Here is a 27,378-nt window from a genome sequence, read left to right on the forward strand (position 1 = left end):
CATGTATTAATTTGTATATGCATCATCTTCGTATTATACAGGTCATTCATACCGCGTATGATATAGTAAATACACACGAGAGCTGTCACAGGCCTAGTTAACCAATTACCCTCATTAACATGCAACACACACACACACACACACACACACACACACACACACACACACACACACACACACACACACACACACACACACACACACACACACACACACACACACACCTTCCAATTATCTTTCCGTTCACTACCACCAGACTTAGATTTACACAATTCCATTAATATGAAAACAATTGATACTAATGCTTAACAAAATAATACAATAGCAAAACAAAGTAAAATATTGCTGCAAGCAGCCATTAAGGTTTCCAAGCACCACAATGCCACCTGTGTCCAAGGAAACTAATAATGTGACATCATGAAAGTGGATTTCAGGTGCGAACAAGAGAATGTAAAATAAATGACCACCACTAGAGTCATGTTTGAACTGACAATCCGTGGCCTGCTATATTCCCAGATCCCATTACACCAGTGGCTACCAGTTCTTAAGCGTTGTACGATGCGAGACGTTACGATGAGGATGCCGAAGGGCGATTAAAATATGCTACAGCGCCACCTATTGGTGGCAGGCAGCAGAACACTGCGAGTTGATCAGTGCATTTTGAAGGGGTTTGGGTTCAATAGTTACTTGTTATAAGATCTATAGTAGGCGATGTACAACAGGCCACAATATATTGAAACTGGGCAATTCTAGCAGGACAGACTATCAACAATTTAAAATAGCATTTTCTCACCTCTGTATATCTATGCTGTTGTCTAAATGTGTTGATGCCTGGATTTAATCATTAGGACTATTGAGAAAACTATTTTAAAATATTTTTAAAAAGGCGAGTAGGTTGGAGTCAGAGAGTGGAGGAAGTATGTTGTCCCCACAACATGAAATAGTTTTTTGTAGCATGAGGAAATTTGTACCCATCTGCCAAATGTGGAATCGGTAGCCCTTAACAGTTTCTGACTTACACGGCACAATAATACAAAGAACAATGTGTAAAACGGAGAATCCAGAAAGAGTTCACGGCCGAATAAAACAAATGAAAGAAAAGAGAAGGAAGGCAACTAAAATGAGCTTTGAAAGAGACCCGATTAATACAGCTCTCCAAGCCCTCGAGGTCTCGATGGGAACAGAACAGAAGCACTAATGTCTCCGATACCCCTTTCACCGAAACCATGAATCCACTTGGCTTCGATGGGCCGACAAGACAAAGACTGCAATAGAACACAACCCCGTTTGCCACTCAGCGATGCGTATGAACATGAGTCGCGAGGGATGAGGGTTATAGAAAATGTGATCAAGGAAGGCCACCATTTTTTTTTCCTTTTCGTTTTATATAAAAAAGAGCACTTTATAGCAAGCGTTTATGGCACGGAACACTGGGGCAGAGCGGGACATCTCAGTTCACCGTGCTCCCCTCTGCCTCCAGATCACTACAACGACCGCACTGCTACGAGGACGTCTCTGATCCACACCGGGCCGTCTGAACCAGTTTAAACATGTGGTGGGTGAAGAGGGGGGGGGGGGGAAAGGTCAGAGGGCACAGCCCATGCGGCCGTCAGCGTGTGGGATGGGAGTACGAGGAACAAGAGTGTGGTGTTGATATGTTTGCATAATTCACCAAAGAGTAACAAAGGAGCCAGGGAGAGACAGAGCATACTGGTGTACTAACTGGTGTACTAACTGCAGACTGATGGGATCTACCTGATTGCATCAGAAGTTGGGGGGGGTGGGGGGGCAAAATGTCTGTGAGGAAGCGAGATGTGTAAAATACTGGACATAAGTAATTCGAGTAGACAAACTCTCAGTTTCTCTGTAAAACAAACACGTGCAACTGGTCGCCCAATTCACTCCCTTTAACGCCTTCCCAAATGCTGTTAGACTCAATCGAGTATACGATCGCACACACGCACACACACATTACACAACACTTGCCACATAAACAAATAGGTGACACACACACACACACACACACACACACACACACACACAGACAGATCACTCTTGGCCTTCCTCCGTGCGCCACTTCAGGAAGTCCTCCTTGCGCGCGTCCGGTTTGATCTGGTTGCGCATGCCGCCCAGCAGGTTGGAGGTGGCCTCCGAGGCCACGATGAGGGGGCGGACCACGGTGGGCGGGATCTGCCGCAGGACGCCGCCCACCGCCCCGGGGAGGCCCTTCTGCTCGTGGCCCCGCGACGCAACGTCGCACAGGGTCTGCGCCGCGTCGATCACCCCCTGGAGGGAGAGAGGGAGAGGGGGAGAGGGAGAGAGGGGGAGGGGAGAGAGGTAGAGGGAGGAGACGGGGAGGGAGAAAGGGGAGAGAGAGGGAGGGGAGAGAGGGGAGAGAGGAAGAGGGAGAGGGAGGGGAGAGTGGAAGGGGAGAGAGGAAGGGAGGGGAGGGAGAGAGGGAGGGGAGAGAGGGAGGGGAGAGGCTGAGTCCAGAGGTGAACCAATGATGACTGGCGCCTGTGATAGTACCAGTTGGGGGTACATTACCGGGGCCAGTGATTTAGAACTTAAGGAACTTTCTCCCTACAGGGACAGTAGCCACAATTCGAGGCATAAAATCAGAAGCCTAACCAAGACCTCACACCAGAACCATTAGGACGCGGAGCATCGTTTAGTACTTCAAACTCTCCCACACCGACCTGCGACTTTGCCTCGTTAAAACATATTTACTCTACTTTCACTCAGGAGGTGATCTTTCCTTTCCCTCTGTCCAACCACTTCCAATGGACACAGTTTCTTAGACGGAAATAGTTCATAATTTCAGCGCTCATGACGCGCACGCAGCCAGGAAAAAATAGAAACAAAAAGGGTCTTAGCAACCCTGCTCGCCCTGTCTGAACAAGGCAGCCTATCGGAAGCGTACGACCTCGTGCGTCTGTCCTGGTCCGGACGGTTTTGTTGTGACCGAGGGGCGAGTGACGGGGCGACGCACCTCTCTGACGGTGTCGTAGGCCTTGGCCACGCCCTCCCGCAGGTCGGCGGGCTGCACGGCGCGGCGGGGCCGGCCGGCGGGGGCCCGGCCCTCGGTGATGCTGTAGCGCGTCAGCGGGGGGGTGGGGGACAGGATGTCGTACACCGTCTCCGCCGTCGCCTGCGCGCGGGGGGGGGGGGGGGGGGGGGGGGGGGGGGGGGAGGAGAGTCACACATCGCTGTCTGGAGCACGTTATGGATGAATGAACACCTCATCGCATTGGACATCAAATGCCTATTTTACATTTGATATGTGTAAACATAAATATATAGATATAAATATCTCACAAATGCTAATTAGATTCCTTTTAAATCAGAATAAATACTTTTTTTTCCCCCCAACACCTACATCCCCATTTCATGGATTCTTTTGAAACATGTTGTTTATGGGGACCAGCAAGACCACGACCTAATGCTCCTCCCCGCACACTCGTCTCTTGCGGCCCCCAGCCGGCCGCCCGGGGCTCAGGGTACCTGGATGGCCTGCACCAGCCGGTTGCTGAGCTCCAGCGCGGCCGAGGCGGTGGAGGTGCCGAAGGACGCCGCCCCCCGCTGGAGCCCGCGGATGATTCGGCCGTCCTTCCTGTACTGCTCGATGGGCATCCAGAACAGGTCCCTGACGCCGTGGACTGGAGGGACAGAGGGGGGCAGAGGGGGACCGGGTCAGGCAGACATCCTTCTCACGTTGTCGGCCTCCCTGTCTGGGTGTGTGGGAGTGAGGGGACCAACGTACACAGCTGGACTACAGAGTGCATGGGGCCCACGCCTCCCAGAATCCCCGGCAGTTGGTTCTTGCGGATGTCGGTCAGCCACTCGCTGACGGCGTACTGGATCACCTTGTCCACGCCCAGCAGCCTGGGGGGAAGAAAGGGGGGGGGGGGGGGGAGGGGTTGGGGTAGAAGGGGAGATTACCAAGAGACCACTGAGAAGATCTGAAGGACTGTAGAGAACGACTTGAGCCTGAACCGATCACATGCACTCTCCACGTTGCATTAGAGCCGTTATGATTACTCATGGCTCCTTTGTTATGACATTCATGTGACTTCATATGAGCAGAAAGAAGAAAGCAGAAAATGAGAACAGACCTTTTTTTCAAAGCAATTCAAACAAGGATCATTGTTAGTATGCTGATTCAACGGCACCCGTTTATAATGTGAAGACAGAAATCAATAAGAAAACTACGGTTGCATTCTGGGAAAGACATGCTGGGACCTTGGTTATCCTTGTGAGTCAATGATGAGCTCCAGTCCAATTAAAACCATGAAGGAACATGGTCCAGTGTGGAGGCAGAGGGGGGGAGGGGGGGGGGGCTCTCGTACCCGTGTCTGCAGCACAGCCTCTTCAGCTTCAGCTCGGAGCAGTTGAGCTGGGCCAGCCCGATCAGGATGCCCGCAAACGTCCCCTGAGGAGAGCGGAGGCCGTGAAACAAAAAGGACTGGATCCACAGAGAGGAGATGCAACAGCACACGTTGACGTTGTCATGGCGACCGGTTCAGTGCTCCGTCACGCCCTTACCTGCTCAATGACCATGTGTTTGCCGTGGTAGTCCAGCCAAATGGGCACCTCAGAGATGAAACGGAACTCCCTGCAAATCAAATAAAACATTAAAATCCATATATCCATGGTTTAGGCTTATTTTGTAAAAAAAAAGTTGACACTACTTAGTGTATTGATTTAAGGACAGTAGGCCTTTCTTGCCCTAAAGTCTAGAGAAAGCAAATGGTATGAAGAGGTTGTTTAAATACCGGAAGTAGATTGGCTGGTCAGAGGAGGAGGTGGAGCCGGCAGAGGAGGAGCTCTGCTCGCTATAGGTGGTTTCCACGGAGGCCGCGAGGTCAGGACCCAGACTGCCCCCTGACTCCGCCTCCTCACTCGACCTCTGGGCGGAGTCTGCCTTCACTGAGGATTAAATCCGTACATCATATTTAAAATATCATTGAGCTGGCCTTATAGTTCTTACACACTTCGGACATGAAGTCAGCCATCTTGTTAAGCCCTGTAATATAACCTTGTTTTTCATCAAGTTGTTGACGATCGTATTCAGATCGCCTTCCAGAAGAGGAGGCTCACCTTCTGCTGCAGGGTCGACAGGCAGGTAGGGGTTCACCAGGGAGGCCAGGTTACTGAAGTAGTCCTTCAGGAAGAACAGGGCGTCCTGGGAGAGGAGACACGTACAGTTAAGCAATCAAACGGTCCTGCCTCCCGTCAGTGGAGCGGCGGCGTCTGCTCCGAGTAAACTTAACAAGAAGAGAGAAGACCCAGGAGGGACTAGAGCCAACATTGTGCAGCGTGTGACTATATTCTCTGTTTTGGCCCCAAAGTGGTGGTACGAGTATGTATGTACGTCCTGGCCCTTAATGTACAAACTTATTGTATGGCATACTTAGCAATAGCATCTTACCCTAGCTATCTTCGTTGTATACGGGGAATGGGTTAACCTAGTGATTGTTAGTGCCCGCCACTTGTTTCTATGAACATCCTTACTGTACTGACAACGATATATTGCATCTCCTTCTTCTGACAAATGCATTTATGCAAGTCGCTTTGGATGAAAGCTAAATGTAAATGTGTGACCATATTAGGGCGAGTGGACTGCATTTCCCCTTGAGGAGAAACGGCCTCCCTCCAGAGGGCGTCTTGTGTTCATCAAGGGGGCTGACCTGGTCGATGTTGAGACGGAGGGGCAGCAGGCTGACCCTCAGACAGCACTCGGGACCCCCCAGGCCTGACTCGGGGCAGACCTGTAGCGCCTTCACTGTCAGCTGAAACACAAACAGAGCCGCTGGGGTCAGGACCACAGACCAGGGCAGTCATAACCTCGCCCTCTCTCGTCCCTCACTCTCGCCGTCCCTCACACTCCGTTTTCGTCGCCCTTCATTCCTTCTCGGTCACTCACACTTCTTCAGTGTCTCATTCTCTCTCTCCGTCTCTCCAGCTCCCCTTCTCTCACACTCCTTCCTCTACCTCTCTTGTCTCTCTTTCCCTCTCTCTCCCTCTCCTGTCTCTGGCCTTCCCCCTCTCCAATCTCTGGCCTCTCTTTCCCCCTCTAGTCTCTCTCTCCCTCCCCCTGTCTCTGGCCTCTCTCTCCCCCTCCGGTCTCTCTCTCTCTCCCCCTCCGGTCTCTCTCTCCCCCCCTCCGGTCACTCTCTCTCCCCCGCCGGTCTCTCTCTCTCCCCCTCCGGTCTCTCTCCTCCCCCTCCGGTCTCTCTCCTCCCCCTCCGGTCTCTCTCTCTCCCCCTCCGGTCTCTCCCTCTCCGGTCTCTCTCTCTCCCCATCCGGTCTCTCTCTCCCCCTCCGGTCTCTCCCTCTCCGGTCTCTCTCTCTCCCCCTCCGGTCTCTCCCTCTCCGGTCTCTCTCTCTCCCCCTCCGGTCTCTCTCCTCCCCCTCCGGTCTCTCTCCTCCCCCTCCGGTCTCTCTCTCTCCCCATCCGGTCTCTCTCTCCCCCGCCGGTCTCTCTCTCTCCCCATCCGGTCTCTCTCTCCCCCTCCGGTCTCTCCCTCTCCGGTCTCTCTCTCTCCCCCTCCGGTCTCTCCCTCTCCGGTCTCTCTCTCTCCCCCTCCGGTCTCTCTCCTCCCCCTCCGGTCTCTCTCCCCCTCCGGTCTCTCTCTCTCCCCCGCCGGTCTCTCTCTCTCCCCCTCCGGTCTCTCTCTCCCCCCTGTCTCTCTCACCATGTTGGAGTGGGCCCGTCGGGGCATGCTCTCGCTGGTGTAGAGGTAAAGGAACTTGTTGAGCTGGGAGGAGGCCAGGCGGTCCCGGACCTCCAGCTCCTGGACGATGAACACCTGCCTGGAGAGGGGCTGCTCCCCGCCGGGGCAGGGGCCCACGCCCAGGCCCAGGCCCTCGGCCTCGGGCCCCGACACCAGCGCAGGGTAGGACTCGTGCTGGAAGGACACCTGGGGAGGGAACGCAGGAGGTCAACGGTGGGCGGGTGCCTCCACTGAGAGGTCCACGGGGGGGGGGTTAGCTCCCGGTCAGCTGGATGGAGGAGGAGCGGTGGTCAGGCTCACCTTGGAGAGCTGGATCTCCATGAGGAGGGCGTGCTGCCGGCCGCTGCCCCCGGCCCAGCGCCACGAGTTCTGGGGTCGGGAGGGGCCGGTGGAGCGGGAGGGGGAGCAGCGCACGCCCGCCGGCACGGAGCGACCCCTGGAGGGAGGGAGGGAGGGGGGCACAGGGGAGGAAGGACCGGCATTGGTGGATTTAATAAGGGGGGGTGAAAAATTGAATTGTTCCTCATCTTACGTTTCATTTTATTTATAATCCTTCATTGGTATCACAGGTTTTTAAGTAATATAAGACAAGTGGCTCGTAAATGATCACAACACAAGATGTGAGATGTTCTCATCCTCACCGATTAACATAAAACATTGGAGTGAGTGAGTGAGTGAGTGAGTGAGTGAGTGAGTGAGTGAGTGAGTGAGTGAGTGAGTGAGTGAGTGAGTGAGTGAGTGAGTGAGTGAGTGAGTCACCTGTTAGCCTGCGTGGCGTGTATGGACAGGGGCCGGCCCCCGAAGTCCTTGCCCCCGTAGAGGTGCCAGACCACGGACACCTCCCGCAGCACCACGCGGCTCTGGGGGACCGGGAAGCCGGCGGGGGCCCGCAGCAGGTCGGCGCTGCCCCGCGGCCGGGAGAAGTGGCCGTCCTTCACCCTGATGGGCCCCGGGGCCAGCACCGTCACCACGGGCTCCCCGTCCCTGGACTGACACAGGGGGGCGGGGCGCCATGAGGACACACAAAAAATACTACTAATAATACTAATTGTAACAATACATTTGATTATAAAGGAAAAGGTACAATATGCAAAATAATTGAGTTTGAAATGTGCTCTTAAACACATCATCAGGCTACTTTGGAGAGAGAGAGCGAGAGAGAGCGAGAGCGAGAGCGAGAGAGTGCATTTGGAAGGAGGGAGCAATGGGGAGTTTTGTTTTTTATTTAGACTGGAGCTAGCTTGAAATCACAAATGTTGCGTATTGTACGGAGCAATATGCACTTTACATTGCCACTAAAATACAAGAGTACGAAATAGTGTTGACAAGGCAAACACCAGGATCTGACCGGTATTCCGACGCCCGGAGCCTCCAGGATGCAGAAGTCGTCGTTGTCCGTGGAACCGTCCGACCCCTCCTGGGACAACCCGTCGGCCTGGACCTCCGTTGCCGTGGTGACCAGCCCATCCAGCTCCAGGTCTGGCTCCTCCTCCTCCGCCTGCTCTTCCTCCTCCTCCTCGCCGTCCCCGGGCGGGAAGGAGGGCCGGCGCTTGGGGGCCTCTCCCGGGAAGAGGTAGACGGAGACGGGGTCTGCCCGCGGGACCGAGGGGGAGCCTGGGGGCCGCACACACACGGTGAGGGAGAAACCACATACACACACACACACACACGGTGAGGGAGAAACAACGCACACACGTACAGTGAGGGAGAAATAACACACACACACAGTGAGGAAGAAACAACGGACACACACACACGGAGAGGGAGACACACACACACACAGTGAGGGAGACACACACACACACGGTGAGGGAGGGGAGATCTAAGGTTCTGCGTTCAGTCAAATGCAGGCATGTCAGCCTCGATAAAGAAATAGCGTTTTGTCGTCACCTTCTATTAAATATTGTGAACGTAGAATGAAACAGCAGGGCTAGACCAATCCAATCTAACTGTCATTCATCAGTTGTTGTGGTGTGAGACCAAGACCGCTCAAAGTAACTAACAAGCTTAAGCTTCATTACCTGACTCTGGCCCCTCCTCCCGTTGGCTCCTCTCCGTGTCAATCAAGGCGTCTGCCAGGTCGTACTGATTGATCTCTGCCGTCTCGGCGGGGTGACAGGGGGGCGGGCAGGCAGGGCTCTCTGACAGCTGGGACACACACGGGGCGCACACAGCACGGGCCACACAGTCAGGGGACGCGCTTCCATCCGATAGGCTGACACCATGCTAAGAGTCTGGTGTTAAAACACAGGGTCAGATTACAACTTTAACTCGTCCTTACCGGTAACTTCTGGCCGGCTATCTCGGTGGGGGAGGTGTGGCGGGGGGGCGGGTGCAGGTCGCCCTGGGAGACCAGGTACTGCAGCAGGTTCACCAGGGCCGCGCACGAGTCGGCGCACGTGTGCACGTGGACCACGTTGTTGGAGCACCGCAGCTCGAAGAGAGGCTGGGTCTGAGCGGGGGGAGGGGGAGAGGAGGAGGCAGTGAATAGAGGAGATGGAACGGCTTCAGGCTGGGTGAACCACCACTGAACTGGGTGAACCACCACTGAACTGGGTGAACCACCACTGAACTGGGTGAACCACCACTGAACTGGCACCAGTTCAGTTCTCTCTCCCTCTCTCTCTCACCAGCTTGCCCGCTTCACTGCCTTTCCACGTGGTGATGGCCAGCTCCAGCAGGTCGATGTCCAGCACACACACGTAGTCTGTGGGGGGAGAGCGCAGAACATGTCAACACACACATACACAGTCTTTAAATTATGAAACGCTAATGAAAGTGCAGATGATGACTGACCCACAAAGGTTTTAATTTGTTTATTGATAACCACCCACCCACCCACCCACCCCCACCCCCACACACACACACACACACACACACACACACACACACACACACACTGATATGCGCACAAGATACTTTCTCGTGCGAACGAGATACTTTCTCGTTCACCAGTCCTACCTCTCCTCAGGTCTACGGTGTCACTCTCACACTTGTCCGAGAGGTAGAGGGCAGAGTCATCCAGGATGAATCTAGACCAGAGGACAGAGAGATGGTGAGAGCTCGCTCCAGCGCTACAGGTCTCTGGTCGTAGAGCCACACAACAAGGGCAGAGGGAGCCAAGACTCTGATTGAGTATCTTATCATATCCACATTGTGATTTAGTGTTCATTTATTTGACAACTTTCAAGTTAACTCTAATCTTGTGTTCTTGTCATTATTCTGTTAGCAAGGCTTCACAAACGGACTCCGGGATCTTTGCTTTTCTCCCGCTTCCAGTGACCAAGTGAGTTGAGCTGAGCAGGTCCTACCTGAGGTGGAAGGTGGCCGTGTCCACGATGATGTTGCTGGACAGGGAGAAGGACTCCGCAGTGAAGACGACTCTCAGCGGCAGGTACAGAGGCCTGGGCGGAGATTCAAAGAGAAAGAAGTTAGGTTTATTTGGTCTAATGGTTGATGAAGGTTATTCTTTATAGTAGCTTTTTGCTACAATAGTAGTGTTTTGATTCTATAAAATGAATACACCAAGCAAAATCAAAACAGTATTTTAAGTTGGTTGTTGGTTGCTTGACAGCAGTGTATTGGAACTATTTTGCTAAAAACTTTTTCACATGGATATTTTGCTTTGCCAACATCTTATCACTGGCGCAGACTCGTGATCATTTTCTGGTTAGTGATGTGGAAGTATTAAGGCAGGCAGCTCCGCAAAGACCTGCCCAGTGTCTCTGAGCCTGACGTGGGTCTCCAAGCACATGCAGTACCCACAACTTCAGCTTCAGTGGCTTCGGCCCTCTCCAGAGCTGAGGATAGCCACAAGGAAGCAGGATCGAACACATGAGCTGCATTACCCCAACATAGCCACAAGGAAGCAGGATCGAACACATAAGCTGTAATTACTATACATAACCACAAGGGGAGCAGGACCCAACATACAAGCTGCAATAACTACTCCAGCCACAGATGGCAGCACCTTTAGACAGACAAGGAAGCCGGAGCCAATACGTCACATAGGCCACGCCTACTTGATATAAACGCCGAGCGGGAGCGAGAGGAGATCAGAAACATATGGTAGCCCTGTTGGTAGCCCCGTGGCTAGAAGACAGGTCAGCTGTTTGTCACTCCACGTGCGTGTCAAATACAATTCCCCTCCTTTTGCTTCAAATACAATTCCCCTCCTTTTGCTTCATAGTTACCATACCGAAATACTTTAACAAATAAAGTGAGTTAAAAGCGATCCGGTTTAGAATACTTTCTTCAAGAACACGTCACTATGCAAATAAATGTGACTTTCAAGAGTGTATCAAATTGGTGGGTTGTACCTGGAAGGTTGCTAGTTCGAACCCCGGCTCCTCCTAGTTGAGTATCGAGGTGTCCCTGAGCGAGACTACATACTGACGAGCCGGCTGTCGCCTTTCATGTTTGACTCTGCCGTCAGTGTGTGAATGTGTGAAGGTGTTGCTAGGGTTTTCTGCAACGGTCGTGTGTACAGACCTGTAGTCCACAGCGCAGGTGGCCAGCTGAGTGTGGAGGACAGTAATGACAGCAGGCGCTGTGTATCCCAGAATGGGGTCGTCAATCACGTCCAGAAACTCAACGAGCTGCAACCACAAAACATTTAACACAACATGGACGTTAAAAGGATTAGGCTGTCTCCATTCAGAGCAAGAATAGGGTAGATCCGGTGCAACCAATATCGGCCATTTTCATAGAAATGATATGAACTCTTGGGATGCATACGATTATACGTTCTTTGCCCTTTTCTACTCTTCCTCGCCTGTATGATATTAGTAGAGATATCTCATGAAGGAGCTGCAGTGCAGGAGGAATGAACACGACGAGCCACGAGGAATAAGTGACAGCAGGTCGGTCTCCCTACCTGCTCGTACCAGCTGTGGCCGGTTTGGGTCACGTAGTGCCGCATGGTGGCGCCCTGAAGTCGCACAGCAACCAGGAACTCCTACCACAACCACATGAGAACGAGTGGGTTGGATTAGTAAAGAATCATCAAGTACCACTGTAATACAATATAACACATTCAGTCAGCTTGTGTTCTGGTTTGATTGAGGGGTTCGGCTTAGTTCAGGAGGTAGAGCGGGTTGGCTGGTAACCGGGAGGTTCCTAGTTCGATCCCCGGCTCCTCTAGCTGAGTGTGGATGTGTCCCTGAGAAAGACGCCTCACCCGAACTGCTCCGGACGAGCTGGCTGTCGCCTCGCATGGTAAACTCTGTCGTTTAGGTCACTTTGGATAAAAGCTTAATGCTAAATGCCATTATACGATCTCCATTAAAGTAGTAATATGTGATACATGCTTTCACTTCACTACCGTTTTGAAGACTTACATTTGGGAGCGGAAGAGGCTAACCCAAACCCAATCCCCAGGGAAGCCATTTTAAATGATTGGTACTGATAACGCTGATGATGGAGTGGCTGAGGCCTGAACATTGGGAGAGAACCACCTTGACGTTCCTCTTGGGGTCCAGGGAGATCTTGATCGCCGTGGACAGCATCTGCAGCCCGCTCTCCCTGCCGCTCACGCTGCTCACCCCCGCCTCCGTCTGGTAAATGGTTGGGTCCAGGTTCTTCGGAACGCTAAAGTTGGGCATTTCCAACCGTTCTGGGATGGGGGACTCTTTCACTGCAGCTGTTAGAGAAAATAATGAAGGATCCATTAATCATTTTCTGGGGGCGAAAATCTATATTGTAAAAATACGGAAGAGGATTACAGCCACAAGTGATTCTTTTAGAGTTCTGACATTAATCTCAGAACTCGGGGTCATAAAACTGACCTTTATGATAAAGGTCCACTTTCTTGCTCTCCAAGCACAGGAAGTTGAGATTTGGGTTGTTCTGGTGCTGCGCAACGCTGAATATCTTCCCTCCTTCCAGGTCCAACACCAGCTCCCCATGATGGAGGTCCTATTAGCACAGAGTATAAAAGGGCAAAATCAATAGACTAATCCCTAAATAAAGACTAAAATCCAAATGAATGAATTTTCCCAGAATGCGTTGCAGTGGGTTGGCTGACCTTCCTGTCCGTCATGGCCTGGAGGCGGCCCTTGCCGATGACCACAGTGAGTGTGAGGAGGCTGAGGTTGTGGTTCGGCCGGGGCTGGGACGCTCTCCTCTCTGCTGAGTCGTCCACCGAGTAGAAAGGAGCTTCCTCCTCTTCCGAATCAGAATCTTCAACACATTTGAAGTATACCTTTGTTTAAAAACTGAATCGACATACAAGTCACAAACTCTCTCACTCGATCCTATGGCAACATTGATGTGTATTCAATGTAAAAAAAATAAGTCTAATTGTTTTAGTACACCAGCGTGGATCCAGGAATTGACTGTGGCCGATACTCCGCTATTTTGTGATGACTCAAGAGTTGTTGTAATGAAACATCCCAAATAAACTTGTGGATAACGTAACCTAGGCTAGTCAAAACTGTGCTTTGCCACGTCTCGCATCATCAGAAACGATTTAAGAGTTTCCAACACAGCAAGCCCATAATGTCAGCCCATAATGACAAATCATTTCTCACTCTATTGCTGAATAATGATCAGAATACCGTTACATTCCTGTGCTTCTATACTCACAAACCTCGGTCCCACTCACCGAGCCTGAAGGCCGACTTGCACAGCTGGAACTCGTTGTCGTGGTGACGGCGGTTGAGGTGGGCAGCAGCGGGGTGGAGGAGGTCAGAGTGAGGAGGGGGCGGGGGTGGAGGAGGGGGCTCCCACATTAAGAGGTCATTGTTGATCCTACGGGTCGAGAAAGAACGATGGATAAAAGGGAGGGAAAGAGACGGAAAGTTGGTTAGCCAAACACAGAAGCCAACTGTTTGGCCGGAACCTGGTGTGAACCTGGTGTGAACCTGGTGTGAACTTGGCGTGAACCTGGCGTGAACCTGGCGTGAACCTGGCGTGAACCTGGCGTGAATCTGGTGTGAACCTGATGTGAACCTGGTGTGAATCTGGTGTGAACCTGGTGTGAACCTGGTGTGAACCTGGTGTGAACCTGGTGTGAACCTAGCGTGAACCTGGCGTGAACCTGGCGTGAACCTGGTGTGAACCCGGTGTGAACCTGGTGTGTGTGTGTGGGGCGCCACCTGTTGTAGAGGCTCTGGAAGGCCTGCTTGCTGGGCAGGAGGATGTAAGCGAGTGGCAGGCTGATGTCCATGGCACAGCGGCAGTGGGCCACACAGTGGGCCTGGAACTGAAGCATCTCCTCTGGGTCAGCGGGGATCACCATCTGCACCCCGGCCAGGGGGAGAGGGGGGAGAGAAAGAGTAGAGAGATAGAGAGAAGAGAGGGGAGAGGGGGGAGAGATAGTTACAGGGAGATAAAGAGATAATGCATGGTTCAATAAGAGACATGGAAAGTGTGTTCTGGACGATGGTCCTATTTGTCTGCAATGTGGTCCTCATGTGTGTGAGAATATTGTATATGCCTCTAGGTTTCTCCCCAGGATTTTTTGACATGGTTGCAGTATCAACTTAATTCCCTATTTTTTTAAATGTAACAAGTTGGCGCTGTGCAGGTGCATTGATGCTCAACTCCACTATTACGCTCTATGTGCCTTTTGTCAGTCTTTTGTTACAAGATGGCTGCTTTAGCCTGTGTAGTCTGTGTGTGTGGCTGGGTGCCTGTGTACTTCTCAGCGTAGCAGTGCATGTCTGGCTGTGCCCCGTGCGTGCCTCACCTCCTCGGTCTCGAACATGGTGCGGTTGGAGGAGAAGGGGGAGCTGGTCTTGTCGCCGATGTCACACGGGCTCTCGAACGACATGGTGGCCAGGTCCCGGGCCAAGCAGCCCAGCCCCCCGCCGGGCCCCGAGACCAGGGTGTCCCCCCCACTCACACGCACCGATAGCCTGGAGGGGAGGGACGGGCGAGGGACAGAGTGGGAGAGAGGGAGTGAGAGAGTGGATGGGTGAGTGAGTGAGTGAGAGAGTGAAACTGGACCCCAACTTGGTTTTGGTTCTATCATTAAATTAATGATTAGGGTCGATCAATTTGATAACATTTGGTGTTGAATACCCTTTATGCTCTTCATTTACAATTAACATACCCACATCCCATGCCAAAGAGCAATACAAATATGAATGTCGGTCAAAAAAGATGTATAAACAGTTATTTTAGCCAGTGGGATATTTTGTTTGTAAAAGCAAAGGAGTTTTGGACTTAAACTTTGTCCCAGTCCAGAGCATCATTCTCTGGGAGGAGTACATGGCTCTCTCCTGGAGGGGCTCACCTGGGAAGAGATTCACCGTTCTTCTGCACCCTGATACAGGGGAAGGGGTCTCCCTCCCAGCCTTCATAGGACCCTGGGAGAGGAAGGAATCAACATTCATTGCAGAGATCTAACATGCAGAAATAAAGGCTGTTGCTGAATGGAGGCGCAGTAGATAACTGAGGACCTGATGTAAACCGAGCAATACAAATGTATGTGGACAGTGCTTTATCTGCGCCTGCTATTCTATGCATTGGCAGGATAATACAGGGATCCTATAGCCCCCACTCCCAATTCTGGGTTCACGCCCTCATTACATTACATACATTCACTATATCAAATATAAATAAATAAGTTTAACTGTGAAGAAAATTCCATTCAGACATTAGAAGTTCATTGTCCTCTACTCTGTTCCACCCAGATACTTCTAGGCCCCACTGCCGACGCTGACATTAGCCATCTTATCATCGGCACCATTTACATTTACATTCAGGGCATTCTGAAGCTTTTATCCAAAATAAGTACATTTGTCAGAAGAAGGTGAAACAATATTTCGCCGTTGGTACAGTAAGGATGTTCATAGCAAGAATAGCAAGGCACTTACAGTCACTAGTTTAACCCCTTTCCCATATACAGCAAAGATAGCTAGGATATGACACAACTCAGTAATATAACTAAGTACCACATACATTAAAAGTGCGTACATTAAGTGCAAGGATGTCCAACATACAACAAGTAGGAGGGGAGGGATGGGGTGGCTATGCAGAGTCTAGGTGAACGCTGAGCACCACCTGAGCACCACGGACGCCATGACGGTACGACCGAGCCCTCACCGAGCAGGTCGCTGAAGGAGGCCTCGAGGAGCTGGGTGAGGCAGTGGGCCTCGGCGGGGGGCTGCCCGGGGGGCTGCGCCCGCGGCTCCCCCTGCAGGTCCGGCGCCTCCTGGTGCCGGAGCTCCAGGTCAGAGAGCTCCAGCACCAGGGTCTCCTGCCGCACTGCCTTCTGGGTAGGCGGGCGCCTCTCCGGCGGAGGCCGCAGGTCGGGCACGGGGAAGCGGAGCCGCAGGACGGCGTGCGGAGACGACAGGGAGAAGGAGGAGTACAGCTCGCTGCTGAGGACCTGGGGGGGGGCGGCGTACAAAGAGGGAGGTTATTGATCATTTATTTAATACGGACAGATGCAGTGCACATCGACAAACTGGGAACAGCTATCCAATGTCGGCATCATAGTGCTCATAGTAGAAGCTCATTTGCAACAGCCGTCCCTGTAAAAATAAATAGATTTTTTTACAGAAAAAGACAAAATAAGATAAAAGAGGGGGTGATATTATTTAAGGCTTTAGGCCAAGGTGGGAGGGAGCTCTGCCCAAGCTGCTGACGGTCGACTGCCGTGCACAAAGGCATCACAATTCGGTGTTTATTATCTTGTAATGGCTAAGCCTCGTTCGAAGCCACTACTGGTTGTTTAGTCTAGATTGTTTAGACGTGCGCCCAGTGCACTCAGTAAATAACAAACGGGAGTTAAGTTTGACAATAATACGGCAGGTTTATTATCCTTTATAAATCCATTCACCGGCAATAACGTTAACTCGTGATACGCTTCAGTAAAAAGATTAACAAACCGATTTGCTGATCACTATCACACAAAGGGCACAGTTGAAAAACTGTTCGCTGCCCAATTAACAACACCTGTTTCTCCATTTCCTTGGGTTAAATGACCTACATGGCTGACCGCACTTAACCTCAGCCACACCCAATACAGCCCCCTTGTGGTATGGAGCAAAAAGCATGAACATGACTAAATAAATAAATATGGCTCCTACAAGTAGTAACTTACTAACTACTTTACAACTAAATTGTAAGAGCCATATTCATTAACACACACATTTTGTAAAAGGAACAAGGTGCTTTTTCAAAAATTGCTTTTTAATAAAAATGTACGTGTGTGTGTGTGCCTGTGTGTGTGGGTGAGTGCCAGTACCTGTGTGGCTGCAGGCTGGGGGTTCTGTGTGGGACAGTGGCTGAAGGCCCTGCTTAGGCTCCCCAGGCGACTCAGGACGTCCAGGTCCAGCTCCGCGCTCAGCTCCGCCAGCTCCACCTTCACCACGCTGTCCCGGCGCACCACCCTCTGTCGGCCCTGCACACACACACACACGCACGCACGCACGCACGCACGCACGCACACACACACACACACACACACACACACACACACACACACACACACACACACACACACACACACACACACACACACACACACACACACACACACACACACACACACACACACACACACACACAAACACTTAAAACAAAGCCATATACTAACAAATAGCATTTTCGAATATGACTACATCGACAACATTGACCGCCAGATATCGATGCCAGTGAGCGAGCGTTGGCAGAAGCAACCGGGTAGATTGATAGCAAACCAAGAGACACGTAGTAGCATGTCTATAAATATTGTCAGACAGCCCCAGTGAAACAAGATGTTCAAACAAAGGGTGTAAACTGCAGTCACTTCAAATGTAGCAATAGAGCATTGTGTATTTGTCAGTAATAAGAGAAGGTTTAGCTACCGAACACTCACTGTATATGTTTTTCAGTCATTTGACACCAAAGCAATGGACTCACTATATGGTTTGGTTTGGTTTTTCACAAAGTACTCGGCAAATAAAAAATAATTGGAGTGGAGCTCTTTATATGTGGTATCAAATATAATAATGCATTTAACAAAGTGTGGGTTATGACTCCCCCCCTTCCGCCCTCAGTCAGCTACAACCACGACTATAATTTGATGCGATGTAATGTGCAAAATGAACAGCTCGTACAGTACAGCAGAGTGAGTGAGCGAGTCAGAGAGAGAGTGTGTGCTTAAGGTTACCTTGCGCTGCTGTTTCTCAGTGAGGCCGTAGTGCAGCTTAGCACAGGGTCGGGGAGCAGTACCCAGAGTGAACAGACCTGCCTTCTGGAACTGGAGCAACTACACACACACACACACACACACACACACACACACACACACACACACACACACACACACACACACACACACACACACACACACACACACACACACACACACACACACACACACACACACACACAGACAGAGAGGAGAGCAGGAAATCAATTGATCTGTTCAAATCGTTAACTCCTTAGGTCTGGCCGGTGATGAAGACAGACAGTAGGACAACAGACCCAGCCTTGATGTTCAGGCTGTATGAGCCAAGGAAAAAGACACTGCACGTTATTCCTGCGTGTCGATGGGTCACTGTGGGTCGGACAGGGAGAGGAAGCGGGCGTGGTACCTGGCAGTACTGCGGCCCTCCGTCCCCCCAGAGACACTCCAGCAGCTCCAGCCGGCTGAACGACAGGTCAGAGGTCACCGATCGGCTGTGGCGCCCGCCGCTCCTCGTCTCGCACGCCACCTGCACCGCCGCCCCCGTCAGCCTAGGATGGATGGAGACGGGAGTGTGTATGATTGAGTGTGCGAGTAAATGAAGGAGTAGGTGAGCGTGCGTGCGTGCGTGCGTGTCGGCGAGCACATGCGTGTCTCTGCGTGCGTGCACGTGTGTGTGTGTGTCTGCGCTCGTGTGTGTCTGCATGTATGCGCGCGTGTGTCTACGTGTGTGCCTGCGTGGTGTGTCTGCGCGTGTGACTGAGCGATTGTACGTCTGCGTGTGCGTGTCCGCGTCAAACGTGTGTGTGTGTGTGCGTGCGTGAGCCCACCTGATGTTGGAGTGGGGGCAGGCCTTGGCGAAGCTGCTCCGGAGTTGGGTGAAGTCCCTCTCGCTGAACATGCTGTCCTTGAAGAAGGCCAGCTCCCGGAAGAACACCTGGGCCAATGAGGGGGCTCCGGCGGCGGCCGGGGGCGGGTCCTCCTGCAGCAGGGTCAGGGTGAGGCCGCCCAGCGACAGCCGCAGCAAGGCGTCTGGCTTCAGGGGCTCGGACTGGCCACTGTGGGAGCGGCCTGGGGGCGGTGCAGAGGGCTCATCTCAAACACTAAAGCTTTATTTATACTGAACATTTTCAACATACACATGTACACACACAATAGCAACATGATGGAGGGAGAGACAAATATACGCAAATGCATTAAACGTAATAAATAATATGAATATAAATATGAAATATTTCCATATGAAACTGGATTTGAATATAATAAACACTAACCCCTAGAGAGCAGCTTTTCATAATCGTGTTTGTGTGGCGTGATTTGTCAATATTCATCAAATGGATCAGAAAATAAATCAATAAAGCAGAGGGAACTGTGAGAAGCTACAAACTGCGTTATTAAAAAGGAAAGGATGCCAAAGCATTCTTTATGTTTAGCCATGACCATCTTGGGACCTTAGTGCATTGTTGCATGCACCTTGTCCAGTTCATCTGGACTAGCTCATCTCAGCTGTGATCTAACGGCCCCTGGCAGAGCGGGGCCACACCAGAGGCAGGTGGTTACCTCTGGGGCGACTGCTGGCCTGGGATAGGCTGGACATGGAACCTGCTACAGGATAACGTCTGGGGTAGTTTGACATGCCCTGGGAGGGAGGAGTAGATCAACATCAGCCTTCAAATAACGAAATAGGGTGTTCATCTGCTGTTACACAGATTTTAAAACATTAGATCACTGCGGTCTTTGAAACACAGTTCCCAAAGTCTTCAATGATTGAGCTTTAGCTGCCAATAATATCATGTCAGTTCAAAAGGATACCTGCTTCAAATGAGGATCTCGATACGAACATTTAAACCCCACCACAGATGAACAGACTAACCGAGCAAAATATGGACTGAATGGAAAGAAAGACCACCAGGCAGATAGTTAGGAGCAACAGATGGTTTTATGCAGAGAGGCACCATAAGACAATGGACTGGAAAGACAGACAGACCGGCGGGGGGGCAAACAGACAGAGGGAGAAGGTCAGGTACCTGGGCCGGCTGTGAGAGGCTGTTCAGGCTGAGCGTTGAGGACTCCATGTCGCTGTCGGAGAGCTCACTGCCGGAGCGCGCCGACGTCACACTGACGCTCATCACCCCGGGACCCATGGAGTAGAACATGTCTGAGCACAAGGAGGACACCGCTCAGTCACAGCCAAAGGGGGCGGTCATGCGGTCATAAACATGGCCGGGTTGTGCCCGCTTTTCACCGTGTATTTGATCGCACGGGTAGACAAACTTTACTCGCAGGACTGATTTGCGCAAGTTTGACCATGCAAATTTAATTGCGCGTGTATAGGAGGAGGGGCTTCCTCTTGTGAACGCCAATTTCTTTTCCCGCCAATTCACCATCGCCTTGATAACCCCCACTACGAGTTGACTTGTTATGGAAGAAGTAGAGACGTCGGAGAACCCAACGCCGCTGTTATATTATCTGGAGGCGCACGCAACTTTTGGCTCTGATATTATACACTATATTATATGTATCATATAGGGTTATATAAGTGTTTGCCCGAGTAGAATCTCGCAAAAATCTGTGCAAACAGGGTGTTCACGCCTCAGCATTCATCAATTCGCTTTTTTTTCTCGCTAAAGAATTAGCCTCTATGCTTCTTTGCATTTACTTTGTATGGATTCGCCAACGCCCATTCTTTTTAGGTGTGAACGGTCAGTCCAACATCTTGCACATAACACAGGGTTCGCAGCATTATCCAAAAAGCGGTGTGAACTGGTACACTGCGGTCGCTCTGCCTCGCCCACTCATGGAGATTGTGAAAACCATCATCTGAAACCTGTAGGTGTGTGCGCATATAAAGAATGTATCTCTTATAAACCGCCCCAACATGTGAACAGGCAGAGGCGGCAGTGAGCGTGCTGGGCCTTTTATATATACAGATTCGTTTTTTAACACTAAATGACATGTGAAAATCAAAATATGTCAAAGTTGTAGATTCTACATATTACTCTCATGTAAACCAGGCCAATGTATTCAGATGCGAAAACAAAACTGTGTTTCCCATTGAAGATGTCCTACTACAAACCCCCCCTCCCACCTCCGTTCTCCATCCCGTAGAGGAAGGGGTCCATATCTCCGTCCTCGTCCCAGTCCCGGTCCCGGGGGCTGGAGTCCAGCTGTTTGCTGAGGTCCTCCTCGATGAGACGCAGGTCGTCGGGCTCCAGGGGCTGGCTGTGGACCCCGGGGCCCTTACTCTCTGGCTCTGGGGAAGGGGGGGGAGAGAAGGGGTCTTTGTGTTGTGTGAATAACAACAGATGTTATGGGCCCTTGCAGAGGCCTATAGATGTGCTGACCTTTTGATATCGAGTTCAGAAGAAGCTTAAAAAGTGCAGAAGAAGGGAACTCTGATGTGTCACACAAAGCAGACCAGTGGAAATACTGACAAAGGAGGATGCTCAGGACGCACTGCGCTGGATCTCCAAACATATCCCTGATTTATGGGAGAACTATCACAGGGAACGCTCTATGAATACTTCCTACCATTACGGGAGAATTCAAAACCAGGCATGCTGTGCAGGCGACCCCGTTATCCCTTTACAAAGTTCGATCCAGTAGTGATTTGTCACTGCGTGTATTGAAGCTAATTTGGATGTATGCAATTAAAAGGCCAAATCATTCTGGAACCACTCGTCAGATGGCATTCATGGACCTGAATACACTTCTCCATAATAGCAACGATCTTGGCAAACACTGGCAGATTGTGTTCCCAACTGGTCGGTGGGAGAGGTGTCAAAGTCGACCATTATTCTCCCTGGTCAATTATTAAACAGGTACGCTTGTGGACGGGTGTCAGTGAACTTCCTGACCTTGTAGATATTCTGTGCCTAACCCCCATTGCATTAGGATACCAATAAAACCCATTGGAAGGGATGACATTATTGATAAGGGCTACCATAACCAACATGGTTGGCCCTTTTAAATTTGATCACTTTGTTTCCCTCAAAACTTAATTAAGTCTAAAAGCCGAAGCGAATGGACGAAACCATGACATAGTTCTGCCGACAATGTTGGGAGTTGTCGCGTGTTGTTGGTATGTGTTGTAGGTTCTGTTCAAACTGACGTAACGACTGCCAACAGTGTTGGCTGTCGGTTAGCTCTTTTTTGGTGCCGTGCTACATTCTCGAACAGTAATATGTCCCATAGTGCATTGCAATCATTAAAATGCGCCTGTGCGCATTGAACATTGTTGAGCGTTCTGTGCAAAGGGACACAACATCGACCTGACAATGTTGAGCTTCGCTTCAGTTAACAAGTAGAAACATGCGACAAATGTTTGACGGATTTCAAACTTCAGCCAACAACATCCAACAAGTCCCAACAACATCCAACAAGTCCCAACAACATCCAACAAGTCCCAACAACATCCAACAAGTCCCGACAACACGCAACAAGTGCCCACATGCCATGTGAACGGAAGCAACATGTTGTGCCAGACAATGTTGGGAATTGTTGGCCAACAATGTCTCGTCCGATTGCATGGGACTAAAGAGAACGAATGTATAAAAAATGCAATAGAATATAAGGACCAATCAGTGGATCAGAGTAGAGCATAGAGTAGAGTCTATGGTCAGTACCGGTGTCTATGCAGAGAGCGGCCATCAGGTCTGTCAGGTGGATGATCTGATCCGGGGACAGCAGCAGGTGCAGGCAGCCCACCTTCCCATCCAGCTCCAACTGATGGACACACACACACACACACACACGGACACACACACACATTTAGAAAACAGAGCGACAAGAGCGATAATACGTACATGCTGGCTCCAAGCCAAACACACAAACACAAACTCACCTTTGGTCCGGGCAGCATGTCGTTCTGTTTGATTTTGACCATGGTCTCGATGAAGCCTGAGCAGCTTCCTATGAGGAGGGGCTGCTGGGCGGGACGGGAAGGCACCTTGGAGGGCGATTCCTCTTCTTCTTCTCCCTCCTCATCTTCCTCATCATCATCCCCCTCCTCCTCCTCCTCATCTTCCTCCTCTCCTTCACTAGCAGCTGCAGAGCCTTGGGGGGTGGGGGGAGCGGGGCCCTGGGCGGACAGGGACGGAGAGGATCAAGGGTCAGTAGGCCGTAGCTCGGTCCGACAGAGCCTGCAGCATGGTGCCACTCCACGTCGGGCCTCCCGACGGCTCTCACAGATACAGACACAGCGCACTCCAGACCAAGCGGCCGTTCGAATCGTGTGCCCGCCGCAATCTGACTGAGGGTTAGTTAGTTACCCTCACATTCCATGGGAACGATGTTCCTAACGGAAACTGTAAGTAACTTGAATGTAGACGTGAAATTGAGTGCAACACAACACTCAATGTATGTTGATCCATTTAAATTAGAGAGCTAGAGGCAGAGAGAGAGGGACAGGGGCAGAGAGGGAGCCAGAGAGGCAGAGAGTGAGCTACGGTGGCCATACAGGTGACAGCTGTCCATCTCAAAAAGATAATCCAGATTGCTTCCACAACCTAAGCAAGGCTGTACGGGTGTCCCACCTGGTGTGTGCCAGTGCTCTCGTAGAAGAGCTGCACGGCACTGAGCTGAAGGATCTTGTGCAGGAAGGCCGGGGGCTGGTGGATGTCCACAGGCACGGCGTTCTGCCCGGCTGGCTCTCGCACCGCCTCGTCACAGTACTCTAGCCTACACACACACACACACACACACACTTTATTCAATCCAAGTGCTAGGGGATCTCATGTCCTAAATTTGTCTGCGGCTTGCTTGATGGGCAACCAATAGGATTTGACACGGCTGGGTTCCCTATTGACCAATCAGACGCTGACGGAGAGGGAGACGGCTCTTGCTCCGACACGGCACCCCGCTACACTGATTGTCAGGCCAGAGAGCGCTTTATGCCCCGACAGACGGCGAAGCCCGTGTTGAAGAAAGCTTGGGACCCGTCTGCCAAGTGTACGGTGAAACCCACATACACCACACAAACATACATGTAGTAGGAATGCAATGGCTCATCTGTTCAACATCCAGAATGACTGTTGTTTCCCTCTAAAACTAATCATAGAGTTGGTGGAGAGTTCTTCCGAGGAAGGTGGCAGGAGTGGGAACTATGGAGTGACTTGCAGATCTGACTAGGTGGACATTTCACACAGACGTCAGCTGACTTAAGTGACAACACCAGGCCACTCGAATGAGCTTGAATAACAATTGTTGTTACCACACTGGCCAATAGGCAAGATCTTAGCTTCACAGCACATAATTATGGGGATTGACTAGTTCTGGTCTAACTTTTGCTGAACTGTAGTAAAGTTACAGTAGAAAAAAAATGACGGTCACCCAATAAGGAATCTCCCATGTTGGTCAAAGCAGTTTAAATTAGGAAATGATTACCAATCCGCCAAGAAAAACGGCAGCTCATTACAGATCATTAGTCTGTTATAACCTCTGTTATAAACTCTCGTACAGTCAAATACACCGATTCCTTCTCCATCCTGCTTGGCTGTTAGGACACACATACCAGAATCAAGTTTCCAATCACATGTGGCCCAGAAGGGTTGCCAATGTAGGGAACAATACCAATATCATACATGCAATATCACCTCCCTATCTCCCTCCCTCCCTCCCTCCCTCCCTCCCTCCCTTAGCCATGTGGTTACAGGCCCTGAGTATATACTGTTGGGGACACTTGGGCAAAGCATGGAGCACATTTCTCTAAACTTGACAAGTGAGCCAGCATCTTCTGCTAGTCTTCTGGGAGGCTACAGTACAGGAGGGGAGGTTAAGGGTGAAATCTGATCCCAGGCCACCATTTCCCCTGCAATCACATACTGGGACATCTGTGGTCAAATAGCAGCTGTTGTTGTTGTAGGGACTTTCAGGACGTTGGTCAAATGGAGGGTTGCATTCTACTCTTCACATTGGGTGAAGGAGAAACAAAGTGAATACGAAACAAAAATAATTTCTCCCTCCCACGTCATGGGGGCGGGGCTTACCGTTTGATGTGCATCTCCAAGGCGACGCCCGTCTCCAGGTCCAGGGGCTGGTGCTCGATGCGGACGATGGTGTCCACGAAGGTGACTTTGATGCGACGGAGGACTGCGCACACACACACACACACACACACACACACACACACACACACACACACACACACACACACACACACACACACACACACACACACACACACACACACACACACACACACACACACACACACACGTCAAGGTTTGCGAATTTTGCTTAGCCAGACATCATAGAAACGTAGGCACTGTTTCATACATGTAATGAAAACGATATCCTTACCAAACGCTATCTGTAGGCTGCCTTAAAGGTAGGGTAGGACATTTATTTTGGTGGGTACCTACCTACCAACCTCTGCCCACTCTGCCCTTGCACTGATTGCGCATTACCGGAGGCTTCCACAAGGATAGGCAGACCTGTCGCTAAAGCTAGCGCACTAGTCCCGTGTTTTGGGGAGGGTGGCTTCGAGGGAGGCCTGATGGGATGGGTGTGATTTCAATCTTTTGGTTGGATACTCTCTCTGGTTCCTCCAGACGGCCTACCGTAGCGTTAATGCAAAGTAATCTAATCTCTGGTGATGTTTGGGAGAAATGTTTGGACAAAACAGGAAGCTGGACTTGTTCTTGACGAAAGTCGGCCCGGATTGCAAAACGTTGTACTTAGCGACATCACATCACTAAAGAAACGTTCGGGAAAAAAAAAAATATATATATATTGCAATGGCCTGTGTGTTAACAGAGTCGGGGCTTTGCCTTAAGTTTGATATTATCATCCTCTTCTGGCTGTGGCCGTCTCTTCATTCGAACCATCTGGCCATCGGAACTCCAACCTGCAGGGTTCTAAGGGGAACCACTTCAGGAACACAGATTTAGTCACCTGTCTCGATGGTCTGTGCGAACATCTCCAGTCCTTCCAGCGGAGCGGGCGGCTCCTCCGACGTCTCTGGGGGGTCCTTCAGACACTCCTGAGCCAGCTGCATGCTGGAGGTCATACTGGACGACCATCCCTGGGAGTCCCAACTCCCGCCTGAGCACAAGCACCAATTCACTCTCAAACAGCATTCAGCAGATGATCATTTGGATTGTGGTGATGACAGAAAACTTAGTCACATTGCTAGATAAACATTTGCTTTATTGCCACTGAAGATTTTCTCTGAGCTAATTTGGTTGATATAGCCGGCATTAAATAAATATAAAATTCTTTGGACATTTATACGTTGACTGGGTTCGATTTATTTACTTATTAAGACAAATAATTGATCAGTCAATCAATGAAATCCGAATGAGTACCAGCAGTGATATTTAAACGGAAGTGTAGTTCAGTTTTGTTATAACTGCTGTATGGGCCATGAGGCCAATTGTCAACCAGAGTATTTAGATGAAAGTGTCCATGCATACAATGCTTCAGTCCGAACTTCTATTGGGAGGAAAAGGGAGAGAGAGGAAGCGAGAGGCATAACAAGTTTGGGTTACCAGGTGACTTACTGGTTCGATACTTGGGTCGGCATGTTATCTGAAGGCCAGTTACTTCTAATGTGCAGTGATCTGTCACAAGGGCTTGCCAGGGAATGGTCACTGCTATGCTGCTCACGAATCCGTCCACAATCTCCAGAGGGGCACCGAGAGATTCCAAGAACTCATTAACCGCCTATTAAGAGCACAAACAAACCAGGAATGGTGGACGTTTTAATGTCATGTGTTTTCTATCATGGTGTTGGACAGAAGAGCCATGATTTAGGTAATGCAGGCAATGTGAGAGAACAATAACAACTGGACAGATTCTGACACTGTTATTCGTCGCAGGTTATTCTAACTGCTGGTCCAAGAGTTTGTAAAAGGGAGACACATGACGTTGAGGATTGTTGATGAACTCGACTCCCAATTGCGAAATAGTCGAGGGTGCACGAGTTCGACAAAAACATGGAGTGTGGGCTGGAAAGTTGACAGCCTCTCCCAACGCCAACTCACCCAAACGTCGAGGTTGATGTCTTTGATGACACCACTGCCATTGTACAAGTCCAAACCCAACTGATCCAAACTCAGTCGCTCCTGCAAGAAGTGGCCGAGGTAGTGTTGCAAGAGGTACCGACAGGCCCGCTTCTTGATCGAGCCTGACCAAGGGAAGAGCCAGCGAGACATGGGGCTGGAGACAGGGGAGTGAGGGAACAAAGAGGTGGCAGAGGAGAACACACGCGAGAACAGTCCTCTGGCCACTGCATAACAAACCAACAAAAGTGTGCAAGCAAAGACTGAGCTAGTGTTAGCTAAAGAGGGGCTAGGGAAGGGGGTGAACCGTCACTCTTTTGGTTTCTTGACACCAAAACTCGAAAATCCTTTGTGTTCAGGACCGTGAAGAATCCAGGCGGGCTTAACGAGATGGTTCACTTGCTATTTGTTGTTTAAGTTCACATTTTCCGACCACATCTGTCTCGGATTCAAGCGACAGGTCCTAACGCGTATCCCTTGTTTCTGGGTTGTTTATTGTTATACGTGAACTGGAGGT

The 27,378-nt window shown here is 50.7% G+C and overlaps 1 protein-coding gene across 1 annotated transcript; it reads right to left on the reverse strand.

Moving 5' to 3' along the window:
• Positions 1-27: 27 nt before the first annotated feature.
• On the reverse strand, positions 28-27,378 carry atg2a (autophagy related 2A). The gene is made up of 42 exons (XM_060062242.1): positions 26,844-27,378; positions 26,361-26,523; positions 25,753-25,902; positions 24,846-24,948; positions 23,394-23,538; positions 22,703-22,939; positions 22,485-22,584; positions 20,948-21,112; positions 19,887-20,017; positions 19,420-19,498; positions 18,690-18,930; positions 18,269-18,410; positions 17,842-17,940; positions 16,936-17,091; positions 15,789-16,074; positions 14,977-15,049; positions 14,428-14,596; positions 13,835-13,977; positions 13,342-13,487; positions 12,763-12,917; positions 12,524-12,653; positions 12,194-12,378; positions 11,614-11,694; positions 11,229-11,335; positions 10,049-10,141; positions 9,699-9,769; positions 9,368-9,444; positions 9,019-9,189; positions 8,759-8,885; positions 8,086-8,351; positions 7,497-7,726; positions 7,038-7,173; positions 6,699-6,923; positions 5,691-5,792; positions 5,101-5,185; positions 4,776-4,929; positions 4,546-4,615; positions 4,350-4,432; positions 3,764-3,885; positions 3,505-3,659; positions 2,993-3,151; positions 28-2,286 (listed from the first exon to the last, which is right to left on the reverse strand). The coding sequence occupies exons 1-42, from the start codon at positions 27,012-27,014 to the stop codon at positions 2,050-2,052; spliced, it is 6,120 nt and encodes a 2,039-aa protein (XP_059918225.1). The 5' UTR covers positions 27,015-27,378; the 3' UTR covers positions 28-2,049.

Source organism: Gadus macrocephalus, chromosome 10, assembly GCF_031168955.1.
Source record: "Gadus macrocephalus chromosome 10, ASM3116895v1".
Classification (NCBI taxonomy): domain Eukaryota; kingdom Metazoa; phylum Chordata; class Actinopteri; order Gadiformes; family Gadidae; genus Gadus; species Gadus macrocephalus.